The following is a 14,655-nucleotide window of genomic DNA, read 5'->3' as shown; positions in this document are numbered from 1 at the left end:
TCATCTATTACCACTAGATGTCCTGGTTGACCAGTTACAAGGAAGATGTTCTCCGAGCTGACTAACCTTCCCCCTCTCAGTTTGAGCAGTGGCTTGGTCTCCCTCTCGGCTTGTGATGGATGCTTTGACATACTCCTCTTCAGCATCGGGCACAAAGCATTCCTTCTTCATGTCAAAGGGTCGGGTCTGGGCCTCCAGACGCTCCCTGTCCGATTTCCTCAGGAAAGGAGCGGCCGTGCCAAACTGTGCCATGTGCGCGTCACCCATGGTTCACTGTGCCTTGGGAAAGGAAATGACATGACTCATTTTATATGAACCTATTCACTCTGACCTAGGGAGTCTACATATTGATACAATGTTGATATTTTAAATGGTATCAATTTAAATTGTTATCGTATCAATTTCAAATGTCAATGTATAGCATCTTCTGTAACATCAGTGAATACAGATTTTCTTTTGGGTTGTGTATTGTCCCTAATTCTATTAGATATTGTCTCTATTCAGCTTCAATTTCTACAAAAAATATCAGTAACTCAAAATGGATTGCAGTGATGTCAAACCAAAGAATCCAATCAATAAAACATTATTTTAGTCAATTTTGTGATTTCATGATGCCTTACCTTATCAACCCCTGTAGAAAAGAATGAGGGTATGCTGGTCCTGTTCAGAAAGAAAAGCGATGAGATATTGAATGTATTTTAAATATGGTCAAATACGTATTTCTTTATCCAATGACTGTATCTTTAAAATAACACATAGTCCCAAGCACTTTCAGTTTCAGTCCAGAGCTTTGTTCTTTTGTCTTACCTTGAGATAGAATAGTGACCTATTGGGGCTCCAACCATGTGTCCTCTTTATAAATGAAGCACTTCTTCCAAATATGGAGGTGCATCTCTGTGACCAGGAATGCCATTGTGTCTGTATATGGAGGGGCTTCATGAGTGGTGGAAGCAATTTAGAAATCAGCTGGGATAGTCTTATCAATGATGGAGTCTCTGGTTTGTCCATATTAGGAGTTCCAGGGAGTGTTGTGATTAATCATTGTTATCCTCAAGCAGTGAATGGAAGACAACCCCATCTTTAAATAGACAAATGGGGATTCCTTTGTCATCACTCTCAAAATGTACTCACAAGAGACACAATTTTACTACTTGAAGGCCCATGTTCTCTGACCATGTAGTGAGGGTATTGCCTCTAAATAATGTATTGGGACGCCATTTAGATGATGCAGTTATTCTAAGAAAGACGATATAGTTTTATTGTTATCCATGATCCAAAAAAAAAAAAGTGTGATATTAACAAATGCAGTATGTACAAAGTAATATTAAGTGATAAAAATAATATTTCAAATAATATTTGGCCAGGTTTTACCATGCCACAAGTATATCTGTTTATACTGATGTTTAAAAAAGATATACTAGATGTATTTAGGAGTAGGATACCATGCCATTCTCAATCACCCAGTAGGCTTAAGAGGAGTTAATGCGTGACATTGGTAACATATTGTGTTTGGTCATCATAGCCTGGACTTTACAGTCACATAAACGACATTCTCAAATACCCAAATGGACGGTCTAAATAAAGAACATTTAGACAGTGAGATTAACCAGGCGGCAAATGTCAAGAAAAAAAGACATAGGTCTGCCACAGGTGACGTGCTTTAGATTCGCAGAAAGATAATATTGATGATGCACAGTGGAAGGCCATTGGGTGGAACCAATGTGTGGCCAAGGTCATCACAGACCCATTCTCCATTATCACCCAGCAGCCAGTGAAAGCTGCCCCCTTAGCTGCCGTCTAGTTGACATGGCATTGTGTCTTTGAGGACAAAGATAACCCTGTGAAATTCCTACAGACGGCCTCATACTGATGGAATAGGACAGGCTGTGAGGGACAGAGGGCTTTCCTAGACCAGACATGCTAATGTTTAGGATCTACCCACCGTAGCCCACAGAGGTTTCTTATTCACATAAATAAAGAAAGGGTGACAGGTATATTCCCTCACCCATCAGAATGGGGAATACCAGCAATACAGTGGCGTCAACACTGAGCTGTGGAGCATCAAGTGGCTAGTATTCCTTCTGGCCCGTCCTCAGAATATGTCCTGTCAATATCTGATAAGGTGTCAAAGACCAAAGAAATATGACTTTTAAAGGAAAGAAACGTAAAAAAGTTCCATCTAAGCCATTTGCACTGCTTTGAAACATCTGATAAATGCTTTTAACCACTACATTTGAATATATCAATCATTATGAGAAGTGGTCTTAGGCTAATATGTACAGCCCAAAAGGTCAATAGATAACAGGAGAGTCAAGTGCTGATGACAAGTGTGGAGATCATTTCCATTCTGATAGCTACCCCAACCCTAAACATGACAGCTGGCGTCAGGGTGACAAAATGAAGTGAGAAATGCCATGCCACTGCTAAAGACCCAGGGAAGATAACACTAATATAGCATGCTGCCGAATGTCAAACCTGCACTTGTCATAAGAAACACAAGAAGACACGTAAATCGAAGTCAGATATTGGTTAGTGTCAAATGGGGTATCGCTGATGATCACAGTTACATCACTGATGATCACAGTTACATTGGAATATGCACCACACATTGCAGCTAGTGTTGCCCTTTTCCTGGACTACTTCATTATTATGTTCCTTAGGACATTAATTGTAAATACTGTAGTACATAAGATTTGTCTATACATTGTTACATGTTTTTAATGGTATGTTTCTTATTTTGTCCTTTTTTATAGATTATATTTTTCTTTAATTCTTTCCGAAAAATATTGTCAATTTGCAACCATTTTGAAGGGTGCCAAAGTTGAACTTTAACAAAGGTTGGAACTGATCAAAGTTCCACTTATCAAACCAAATACATGTTTTAATATGGGATAATACTGTTAATCCTTTAACTGATCCGTAAAGTCATTGTTGAAGGATACCTGTGTGTCCACTGGAGGTGTGGATGACGACTAGACATGTAAGAAGAGCAGAGACAGGATTCACACCATGGCAGGATGGGTCTTTTATTAGAATCCTGATTGTCTCTCCCCACTCCCTCAAACCTTGAGGTAAGAACTGATGTCTTCCTCACTGAAACAACTGTTTTCCTTTACTACTGTAAGTTTTTTTTCGATTATTATGTAATTTAATATTCACAGTCACAAAGAGAAATTAAGACAAAATGAATTATGGTGAAGCAATTGATTGGCCATTACAAATGATCCTCCACACTAAGACTATGAGAGAGTGTATTTTAGTAATGATCTATTAGATGATCAAGTGAATTGCACGATCTATCCTGGTCAAAGTACTTACTACATGTTTGAAACATACAATTTTGGGCAAACACATGTATAAAGAAACTGGTACTGAGTTTGTTTTGTTGTGTGTGCATTACAATTTTCTTACATAAAGTGTCTACTTCTTTGGATCTCTATTTGGATGATCAATGACACTGATGATCTATGAAAATTAAAATGTCATAAAAGTATTACATCTACACAGACTTCAGAGGAATATGTGTGTGCATGTGGTTGATTGGCAGAGGGATTTATGACAGCCAGCTGCTTGTGATTATCTGTGGACTGGCTTTGTATGCTGTTGTATTGTGTGACCTTGACACCCCAACTCTTTCGCTTTTCTGAATGCTCTATTTTGAGAACAAAAGATTTGTTTGGTCTCTTTCTATTTTGGCAATCATCACCTCGCATTTCAAACACTTAAGCCCGCCCACCCTAGTTCATGGCTTCCATGGGGTTCTCTGTCCACCGCCAAGCCCTTCTCATGTTCCCTATTCCTGCATGCTCAGTTTATGTCTCTGTGCCACCGTCGGAGGGCATGCTTGACCCTCAGGATTCCTCAGATAACCCTATCACTACCCGTCAACACTCTGATAGTCATGAATATAGACATGTAGCTGAGACTACAGTGTGCAAATGAATCTGTGTGGTTCTGTTTCTGTACGGGTGTAACTGTTACAACTGTCTAACCCCAACCCCATACTTCAAGAGCACAATTTGACACTGCATTTGTTTTTTATGTATTTCTTGCAGTGATACTCATGGTATTTTTTTATTTGATTACTTATTTTCAAAATATCCTTGTATTGCTAATCAGTCTTTTTAATAATCATTAGTTTTGTATTGAATCGATTTCTCCCTAAACTATTTAACCGTTTTACTAAACCACCACTGTATGACAACAGAGTGCAATTTTGCCATCATAATGGCTATAGTAGCTGTCATAAAATGTTTTATGGTAAATACTTTTTAGTATATTTTTTATTGGATGTCTATGTTTTTTAGTAGTAGATAAGATATTTAACACGGGCTACTTTTTAAAGTAAACCACATCTATGAAATTGCTGTGAAACAAGGCTGGAGACCGAATATTCAGACTGGTGGATGACATTTTATTTCACACAATTATAGGATGTGAACAGGATGTGAACAGTGATGGAAGAGGGGAATCCACAGCACACAGCAGAATAGGATTTTCAGAAGGGTCCAAAACTTCACTCCTCATCAAACCCTTTCTGTGATGACCAGGGATATTGGAAGGGAAAGAGAGAAGATAGTAAGTGCCAGCTTGCAAGCTAAGTATATTACAATTAGTATGTTCGAATAGTTAACTGTTTAGGTGTCACAGAAAAAAACACACATTAGTCATGCAGCAAATGTATCACAGCATAGAGTAAAATAAAGATAGGAATAATAAGCTGCTTGTAGAGAGATAACTATGTAGTATAAAGGACACACAATTATTTGTGAAACATTTGAGGCAGTTGACAGAGGGCAGCATGAACAAGTAGCAGATGCCACGGATTCACCCCCGTGCTGTGTGCAGCTGTTGCTAACCTTGGAACCAGCATCCCTGCTCTTAGCACGCAGCTTGTTGACCTGAGACTCAGCAATGTCAGCTCTCTCCTCGGCTTCTTCCAGCTCGTGCTGGATCTTCCGGAACTTGCCCAGATGATTGTTAGCCTGCTCCTCCTGTCACAGGCAAGCCAATAATACCAACAACCCTTACTACCAAACCAGGGAGAGACAACTTTACTTTGTACGTTCACAGGATGTGAACACTTACAGCCTCCTCTGCAGCTCTCTTGTAGGCTTTGACTTTCAGTTGCAACTTGTCCACAAGGTCCTGCAGGCGGGCCATGTTCTTACGGTCTTCCTCAGTCTGTGAAGTAATTGCACTCATTTTACATTCTTTCTTGGGACTTTATGCCAATATATCACACTGTATATGTGCATTTACCTGATAGGTTAGCTCCTTGATACGGCGCTCGTATTTCCGGATGCCCTTCACAGACTCACTGCCCCTTTTTGCTCCGCTTCAACCTCCATCTCTAGCTCCCTCACCTGGCCAATACAACCAAGAGTTACAGCAATAAAAGGCCCAGCCCAAAAAATGTTGATTCAAAAGTTTTGATGATGACAGGAACTTACCCTGGCCTCCAGCTTCTGCATCTGCTTCTTCCCTCCCTTCATTGCGATCTGTTCGGCCTCGTCCAGACGGTGCTGCAGGTCCTTGATGGTCTGCTCCATGTTTTTCTTCATCCTCTCCAGGTGAGAGCTGGTGTCCTGCTCCTTCTTCAGCTCCTCAGCCATCATGGCGGCGTCCGTGATGGCCTTCTTGGCCTTCTCTTCAGCATTTCTGCACTCCTGTACCGCCTCCTCCACCTCAGTCTGAAGCTGGGATGTATCGCTCTCCAGCTTCTTCTTCTGGTTCAGCAGGCTGGTATTCTATTCATACACATAGGTAGATGTAGATTTGAAACATCTGAAAAATGTGAACATGAAATTGAAGAAATTCCTTAATTGCATTATCCACCTTACTTGTGAGTGCAGCAGCTGGACCCTTTCAGAGACATCCAGCAGCTCTTGCTCAGCAAGCTTACGACCTCTCTCAGTCTGCTCTACCAAGGATCTCAACTCCTCCAATTCAGCCTGCATTAGATTGTTGCGTCTCTCCACAATAGCAGCGTTCTCTTTGAGATCCTCATTGGCTCGAAAAGTGTCATCAAGCTGCAGCTGAGCATCCTGAAAGATCAGAAAAATCCAAAAGATGTATTGCTGTTAAGATGTCTTCTCAGTTCAGCCAAATATGTTGACTCTTGTGATCCTTTACCTTTACATGAGCTTGAACAGTCTTGAGCTGTTTCTGGGCCTCAGCTGCCTGTCTGTTGGACTGGCTGAGCTGGATCTCCATCTCATTGAGGTCTCCCTCCATCTTCTTCTTCAGTCTCATGGCCTCATTCCTGCTTCTGGTCTCTGCTTCCACAGCACTCTGCAGGATATCGATGGTCCTCTGCAGATTTCTCTTGGTCTGCTCCATCTCCTCATCCTTTTCAGCCAGCTTGCGCTCAATGTCAGCCTTCACTTGGTTAAACTCAAGCTGGGCCCTTAAAATCTTTCCTTCCTCATGCTCTAGGGAGCCCTGGAATTTATATATGCAATGAAAGTTGAAATATAAAAAACTGTTAAACAACCAATCAAGAATAGGTGGAACAACTCCTGGCTGTGAGAAATAGTTCAAACTTACCTCTGCTTCCTCTAAAGCAGATTGAATATCTGCCTTCTCCTGCTCCAACTGTTTACGGATCTTCTCCAACTCATGAATGGTCTTTGCTCCCTCGCCAAGCTGTTCAGTCAAATCAGTAATCTCCTCTGGCAAAAACATTTAAAAGTTGCACTCAATTGATAATACCCAAAGTCAAAGTTAACAAAATATATGTCCCTTTGATAGATTATTAATTACATGATTTAGATCTTTATAAAGGGAAGTATTTGTCACGCAGTACATTATTTGTTCCCTTCCTGATCTCCATATATCTAATTTGTACAGACCTGAACTGACACTTACCTTGAAGATTCTTGTTCTCCCTTTTCATGGTTTCCAGATGATCCAGAGCTTCCTCATAAGAGTTCTTCAGCTTGAAGAGTTCAGTGCTCAGAGACCTAGCCTCCTTCTGGGAGCTCTCCAACTCACACTGAGACTCCTCATACTTCTGCTTCCACTCTGACAGCACCTAGAGTCAGTAGGTCCAACACATTATGCATGGAAGATCAAGCCTTGTTTCTATTCTAAAAAGGTATCATGTCAGGATCAATACCAGAAAATATGATTTACTTTATCAAAGTTTCTTTGCTTCTTGTCTAAGGCATTAGCAGCAGCATTAGATCTTTCCACATCCACCATGAGATCTTCAATCTCATTCTGGAGTCTGTGTTTGGTCTTCTCCAGGGAGGAACATTTGGCATTCACTGCCTCTACAGCCTCCTCAGCATCTTGTAGACGCTGAGCCAGCTTCTTCCTGATTCCAATGAAAAGGGACACCAATTGTAACTAAGAAATGCACAAAAAAGGAATAGTTGGTATGGCACTTCAGACTTTTCCACAAAATTGAAATGAACGATTATCTTTACTTGGCCTCTTCCAGCTCGTCAGTCCTCTGGATGGCATCAGTCTCATACTTGGTCCTCCACTGAGCCACCTCAGAGTTAGCCTTGGACATGCCACGTTGCAGCTCTGCCTTGGCCTCCTGTTCCTCCTCATACTGCTCCCTCAGCAGGTCAGAGTCATGGCGGGCAGATTGTATTGCATGAGCCAGGGCATTCTTTGCCTAGTAGGAGTAGAAAGAGAGCAATAGTTGTCATGGGCATTACGTTAAACACATGCTCTACAGAATATATTACATTCATCAGGAATTGTTGTACCTTCACTTCCTCTTCAAGTTGTCTTTTTAGATCTTCAAGTTGTTGACTATAAGACGTTTTTCCTCTCGTGAGCTGTGAAATGAGAGATTCCTTTTCTTCCACTTGTCTGTTTAGCTCACCTGAAACATTTGTAAACTGTGTCACCTACCAATATAATGTGAAGATGTGTAAACATGACTTTGTATCTACATACCATTCTCTGCTAGAAGTTTAGCTCTCTGAGTTGTGAAGTCATTAAGGGATCTTTGGAATTCATCGCACTTGTGTCTATATTCATTAGCTTGATCCTCCATGGTTCTGCTAAGTTTCTCCAAGTTGGTCTTCAAAATGAAAAGCATATAAAAACCTTTGGCCACCGTTCTCACAAGCATAAAGGTTCGAGATCTCAAGCACTGCTGTACATTTAGCCGTGACGTATTTACCTTCGACTTCACTAGCTGTTCCATGCTGGAGGCCACATCGTCCAGCTCCAGCCTGAGCTCACTCTTCTCCTTCTCCAGTTTCTGCTTCACTCTCTGCAGGTTATCTATCTGCTCTCCCAGGTCAGCCATGCTGTCAGCTTGTTTCTTCCTCAGTGTGGCAGCCGTGGACTCATGCTGCAGAGTGGCCTCTTCGAGGTCTCTGCGGAGTTTCTGGAACTCGGCCTCCCTCTTCTTGTTCATCTCAATCTGAGCCGTTGTTGATCCTCCAGCCTCCTCCAGCCTCTCACTGATCTCCTCGAGCTCTCTGGCCAGGTCTGCCCTCTGCTTCTCCACCTTGGCCCGGGCAGCTCTTTCTGCCTCAAGCTCCTCTTCCAATTCCTCTACACGAGCCTGTAGCACCGTAGGACGTTTCGTTGCAGTAAAACAAACACACACTTAGCATACTGACATTAAACATGGATGAAGACCTTTTACCTGCAGCTCCTTGATCTTCTTCTGCAGCTGTATTATCATGGACTGTCCATCCTCAATCTTACTATTGAGCTGGATGACCTCAAAGTCCTTCCTGAAAAGGATTTTATTTCAGTTGTTAAAATGTTCATGCGTAAATCAAGATGCAAATAGTGTTACTGAATGTGTTTCAATGCGAAACAAATCATACTTCTTAAGGCGTTCCTCTAATTGCTGTTTATCATTCTCCAGGTCCATTACGCTCTCCTGGCTTAACTTCAAATCACCCTCCAGCTTCCTCTTGGATCTCTCAAGGTCCATACGAACCTTCTTCTCTTGTTCTAGCGACCCCTCAAGCTGCATCGGGGAATGAACAAAATATCTTAGTTAACAATGTCTGTATACATTTTGATGACTTGCTATTCTCTTCTTCGGGGCTTACATCATCAACTTGTTGCTCCAGCTTAGTCTTGGCCTTGGTCAGAGTGTTGACTTTGTCTTCTTCACTCTGCAGGTCGTCCAGTGTTTGCTGATGAGCTTCCTGCAAAGCTTTCTTCTCCTTAGTCAGCTTGGCGATGATTTCTTCCAGAGCAGCCATTTCCTCAGTCATATTTTTCACCTGTAAACAAAGATGTTGAGCAACCAGAAGATGGTGACATGTTTTTGTTTTCAAAACCACTCGACAAATTAAAGATTGATCTGACCTTGTTCTCAGTGGCATGTTTCTCCTTCTCCACTTTGGCCAAGGTAAGCTCCAGATCATCAATGTCCTTCTTCAACTCAGAACATTCATCCTCCAGCTTCCTCTTTTTAGCAGTGAGCTCTGCATTCATCTCCTCCTCATCCTCAAGTCTCTCTGTCAGCTCTTTGGCTTTGGCCTCCATCTGTATCTTGTTCTTAATCAGCCCCTCACATCTCTCCTCAGCATCACCGAGGTTGTCTTGCTCCTGCCAAACAATTTGTAAATATTTAATACTAGTCTCATAAAAAACACCAGAAAAATTAAGAAATTAAGCCTGTTCAAGCTTACCGCCTGGACTTGCAGCTGTAGGTCATTCTTCTCTTGGAGAAGAGAGACCATTTTTTCCTCAAGTTCCTTCCTGCGGGTCTCTGACTTTGCATAGGCCTCTTTCAGCTTCAGGAACTCGTCCTTCATGTTGGCCATCTCCTTTTCTGACTCAGCTGATTTCAGCAGAGGCTTGATCTTGAAGAAGAGCTTCATCCAGGGCCAATTCTTGACCCCCATAAAGGCTCGCACATTCCATTGGATGACAAGCAATGCATCCCTGTAAAAATGTATATTCAATGATATAGATGTATATTCAATGATATAGACATAAAACATAGCACCCTTAGGTAAGTCAATCTGTTGCAAAGGTTTGTTCATCATTTGTCTGACCTGCGCTCGACAATCTTTTGGAATTCAATTCTTGCAAGTAGACCTCGAGCTCTTGACTGGACTCCAGTGATGATGAGTGACAAACGGTCGTCTCGCATCTCCTCCAGAGTCCCCAAAAGTCCAGCCTTAAAGAACACCTTGAAGAGATTTCCAAGAGAGCATATGCAAATTAACATACTTTAAAAGATCCCTGTTTAAGACACCTCATTTTTACTGTTATTATTTTGAAATTGATTTTTTTACCTTAGTATGTCCAAACTTGTATTGACTGTGGTCTATATCCAGAGATCCCAGAAGTTTCTCTGCTCCTTTTTTGCTGTCAATGAACTGACCCTCAGGGATAGCAGTAGGATTCAGGATACGGTATCTGTCATACATGAAGCATCTGTTAGTCCTAATCTTTAAACTCCTTGTTTCAAAAGAGCAATTGCAAAAGGCAATCTAAACCTCTGTTTGAAGTCTCCATAGAGGATCCTGTTGGGGAAGCCCTTTCTGCAGATCCTGATGCCTTCCAGGACACCGTTACAGCGCAGCTGGTGCATCACCAGAGGATTCTCCATGGCCCCAGGAGTCTTGGTCTCATTGGGGATGATGCAGCGCACAAAGTGAGGGTGAGTCGACCTCAAGTTGGTCATCAGCTTGTTGAGGTTCTCCTGTGGTAGAAATGAAATAATGTGTTTACCATGATGAATTTATTCACTGTTTGAAATGTTTTATTAAAAAACGCTGACCCACCCTGTGGAGAGCTGACACAGTTTGGAAAGTAGAACCTTTTTTCTTCTTCTCCTTCTTTCCACCACTCTCTACGGGAACTGAGAAGGAAATACAACAAGAAAAATGGACTCCCTTGAAATTGCTACTGGATAACAGAGTGGGATAAATTAAAATGACATAACTATTGTGTAATAACATATCAATATTAATTCATTTGCATGAAGTGTTTGTGGTATAGGTAATTTCAAAAGTGTGAGAAGGCACCGAATGGGGGGAGTACGGCAAACAGAAGAGAAAGAAAAACACAACACACAACAATACACAATGCATGCCCTAGCACATGTCCAGATTGGTTCAGACCAGTACAATTGTTGCTACAGAACATTCATTGTACCTGCATCTGATCCAGCATAATTGGCAAATAGGACTGGCAATAACTTCAGTGATGACTTCTGGTAAAGTCCAACAACAGTCTCATTCAGAGGGTCCTTGTTCTTCACCAACCAGTTTCCGATGTTGTAATCAACAGTGCCAGCATAGTGAACCAGGGCAAAATGAGCCTCTGGTTTACCCTTGATAATCCTGGGCTTCTGAAAGTTGTTGGATTTGCCCAAGTGGTTGTCATAAAGTTTGGCTTTGAAGGAAGTATCACTGGCCTTGGGAAACATGCACTCCTCTTCAAGGATGGACATGATACCCATGGGCTGAAATGAAGGATTTATTGGATTTGCTTGAAGTGTAATTATAGATGAATATTTAGATTCAGAGCATATGTCACCTGAGTTCTGAAATATTATATTACTAACCTTTTCAATGAGATCAATGCAAGCCTGCAAGTCCATACCAAAGTCAATGAATATCCACTCAATTCCCTCTTTCTTGTACTCTTCCTGCTCCAGCACAAACATGTGGTGGTTGAAAAACTGTTGCAGTTTCTCATTGGTGAAGTTGATGCAGAGCTGTTCAAAGGTGTTGAACTGTGGGGGGGTAGACGTTACAGAAACTCACATACAGTTGTCTATACATTTTGCAGTTCCAGAATATATTAATTGTCAAGAGACTCACATCGAATATCTCAAATCCAGCTATGTCCAGTACTCCAATAAAGTACTGGCGGGGTTGCTTGGTCTCCAGTGATTGGTTTATCCTCACCACCATCCAAAGGAACATCCTCTCATACACAGCTTTAGACAGGGCACCAATGGCAGAATACACCTGTCACACCAAGCACAAAGGATCACATCACTATGTCTGAATCTGTCCAGAGAAATAATGTGTGTTTCTAGAATAACTCACCTGTGCGACACTCTGTCCCTTGGTGACCCACTCATTCCCTACTTTGACCCTTGGATGACAGAGACCCTTAATGAGGTCAGCAGAGTTGAGGCCCATCAGATATGCAACTTTGTCAGCATCTGGAGAAGGGGATCAACTTTTGTAACTGCATTAAATAGTCTTACAACAGACCGACACCACGGCCAGTACGCTCTAAATGAGCACTTACCCTCAGTTCCATCAGCCTCTGCCTGTTCCTCACGTTGTTTCTGCTTGTATTTCATGTTGCCAAGGTGCATGATAGCTCCCGTCAGTTTGTACACTGAGTTTTTCTCCTCTTGAGTAAAGCCCAGCACATCGAAGGCACTCTGTAAATTTGAACAATCAGTCAAGAAATCCATGATAAATATCTTATATTTTAGCTTCATCATCATCATCATCATCCCAAAGCCACAAAATCGGAAAACAATTTTTTTTCATCATCATTTTTTTCTTTTCACTGTACAATAAAATGCTATATATTTAATTGAATAAACGGCTCACATCTGTTGCCATTAGTTCGTCAGCATCGTCAATAGAGGCCACAGTGGTCTCCCCCTGAGAGATGAAGGCGTAGTCATAGGGGTTAGCTGCCACCAGCAGCATCTCTGGAGGGTAGACAGGTTGAGACAGACATGTGTTAACAGATTAACAAGCTATTACATCCTTTCACTCCACACATGGTAAGCAGCAAGCAGTGGTGCTGTCACTCATACTGACCCAGGAGCTCAGGCTTCTTGTTAGACAAAATCTGGTAGAAGATGTGATAGTCTCTCTCAGCCTTGAGCTGAAAGGTGACACGAGACTTCTCGAGCAAATCTGAAGAGAATGACACAGACAAGAAAATTCAGCTGGCCCTAATAAAGAGAAATGCATTGTTTTGAAACGTGTGAGATTTTGTCGGTAATGTTGTCCTTACATGTCTCAATGTCAGCTGAAGCTAACTTTCCTCGGGTGTCAAAATGAATTCGGATGAATTTACCCTGTAAAATAAGAGGTTTATAAAGATTCATCTGGATAAGGATTTGTATTTATTTATCAACAATCAACTTCAATATCTATCTGAAACATACAAATCTCGAGGAGTTGTCATTCCTGATGGTCTTGGCGTTACCAAAAGCCTCGAGAGCTGGGTTAGCCTGAATGATTTGATCCTCCAGGGTCCCCTGTCATTGATACATGTCAGAGACCTTGCTTAAACATCTCTTAAATATGTTGAATGGGTGTGTCTGGAGTATGCACAAACACAGCACCTCCACTGTATGTGAAACCAGGAAGTGGCTAAAGACCTTGTTTTGAGCTGCTTGATCTTTCTTCCCACCAGACGCTGCAATGCTTGCAAAGTACTGGATGACTCTCTTTGTGTTCACAGTCTTTCCTGCACCAGATTCTCCACTGGAAACACACAATACAGCCAGCGGTCTTTAGTGAACTCAGCCTTGCATTCTTCAAACGTTCAAATCTAACAGCAGAATAACCCAACTATCAAAGTATGCATGTGATATCGTTAATAGCCACATGGAAAGAGTTAGAACTTACGTGATCAAAATAGACTGGTTCTCTCTGTCTGTAATTGATGTAGGACACAATAATCATATTAGACAGCGAACTTCACACCTTCCTTGAATTAAAACGTCTAAATCAAGTTTACCTTTCAGCATGTACTGATAGGCGTTGTCAGAGATGGAGAAGATGTGAGGAGGAGCTTCACTCCTCTTCTTTCCTCTGTAGGCTTCCACCACCTCCTGGTTGTAGACTGGTAGCCATTTGTAGGGGTTGACAGTCACGCAGAACAGCCCAGAGTAGGTCTGCCAACAAATATATAACGTTTTACTCCCCATTATAGAAATAAAAAGTGCTAATGCTATGCCATGTGTCAACCACAGCAAAGGGATACTAAACACAGCAAGTATAGTTGTGAAACGACATGATGTTTCCTCTCACATAGATCATCCATGCTGCATATCGCTCTTTGAGGTTGAACAGAACAGCAGGCTCGTGGAGGAAGGTCAGCATGGCCATGTCTTCAATCTTGTCAAATTTGGGAGGATTCCGTTGCAGGATCTGAGATTCCTTAACGGTCAACGTCTGGGTGGGAGAGATGACAGTGTTACCAAGCCATTACATTTGCAACTGTCAATGACATACACAAACACAACCGAATCAAATTGTTTGGATGGTACAGACAACTGCTCTGAAACACTAACCTTCCCATTCTGGGTATCCACAGTGACCTTCTCTCCTTCTCGGCTGGTGATGGAAGCCTTGACAAACTCCTCCACGGGGTCGGGCACAAAGCATTCCTTCTTCATGTCAAAGAGTTGAGTCTGGGCCTCCAAGCGCTCCATGTCAGACTTCCGCAGGTAAGGGGCTGCCGCCCCGAACACGGCCATCATCGCGTCACCCATAGTTGCACTGACGGGACACGGGGATGTCAAATAACCGTTGTCCTTTCCTCCATTCAGTTGTCTGTCTCGTGTTTTACATGCACATGATTATAACACAAATGATTATGAACACCAGGAGTGTACATAATCCTCCCTTTCATAGTCAACGTTCAGAAGAGGTTACCTGTAGTCTCAAGACTGCTCGGAAGTGGAGGTGGAACTTCAGCAGCAGTGTACAATATTTT

At 42.0% G+C, this 14,655-nt stretch overlaps 2 protein-coding genes and 1 long non-coding RNA gene across 4 annotated transcripts in view; 1 reads left to right on the top strand and 2 right to left on the bottom strand.

Moving 5' to 3' along the window:
* The window catches only part of LOC146271529 (myosin-7-like), an 11,289-nt gene extending 10,465 nt beyond the window's left edge, over window positions 1-824 (bottom strand). The window contains exons 1-3 of the mRNA XM_084706648.1: window positions 808-824; window positions 621-660; window positions 67-279 (exon numbers count right to left, since the gene is read on the bottom strand). Coding sequence (XP_084562774.1) covers window positions 67-267 — 201 coding nt within the window. The 5' untranslated portion in view covers window positions 268-279; window positions 621-660; window positions 808-824. The remainder of the gene's footprint in view (window positions 1-66; window positions 280-620; window positions 661-807) is intronic.
* LOC146271528 (uncharacterized) overlaps window positions 1-11,830 on the top strand; it is a 16,539-nt gene extending 4,709 nt beyond the window's left edge. Inside the window, exons 1-4 of one of the 2 annotated variants that reach the window (XR_014767089.1) lie at window positions 2,925-3,071; window positions 4,434-4,578; window positions 10,455-10,606; window positions 10,816-11,830. This is a non-coding gene — a long non-coding RNA (uncharacterized LOC146271528). Of the gene's footprint in view, window positions 1-2,924; window positions 3,072-4,433; window positions 4,579-10,454; window positions 10,607-10,815 lie in introns of those variants that run through there. The other variant, XR_014767090.1, reaches the window with a different exon arrangement.
* Window positions 4,401-14,655, bottom strand: myh7l (myosin heavy chain 7-like). Its single transcript, XM_084706649.1, is given in 39 exon segments — window positions 4,401-4,537; window positions 4,860-4,994; window positions 5,089-5,184; window positions 5,263-5,327; window positions 5,330-5,366; window positions 5,454-5,750; window positions 5,844-6,047; window positions 6,136-6,444; window positions 6,550-6,674; window positions 6,871-7,036; window positions 7,138-7,321; window positions 7,434-7,630; window positions 7,725-7,843; window positions 7,918-8,044; window positions 8,147-8,536; window positions 8,621-8,711; window positions 8,808-8,953; window positions 9,039-9,215; window positions 9,301-9,543; window positions 9,627-9,882; window positions 9,996-10,132; window positions 10,239-10,362; window positions 10,443-10,648; window positions 10,731-10,807; window positions 11,104-11,413; window positions 11,516-11,686; window positions 11,775-11,924; window positions 12,006-12,124; window positions 12,214-12,352; window positions 12,528-12,631; window positions 12,744-12,842; window positions 12,943-13,006; window positions 13,097-13,189; window positions 13,313-13,418; window positions 13,563-13,590; window positions 13,675-13,831; window positions 13,968-14,111; window positions 14,231-14,438; window positions 14,595-14,655. Coding segments are annotated over 38 exon segments (5,814 nt in total). The 5' UTR covers window positions 14,432-14,438; window positions 14,595-14,655; the 3' UTR covers window positions 4,401-4,516.

The sequence above is a fragment of the Hypomesus nipponensis genome, chromosome 10 (assembly GCF_054491055.1).
Source record: "Hypomesus nipponensis isolate SF chromosome 10, ASM5449105v1, whole genome shotgun sequence".
Taxonomy (NCBI): Eukaryota; Metazoa; Chordata; class Actinopteri; order Osmeriformes; family Osmeridae; genus Hypomesus; species Hypomesus nipponensis.
Note: the sequence above shows the minus strand (reverse complement) of the source record. Positions and strands in the feature narration are given on the sequence as shown.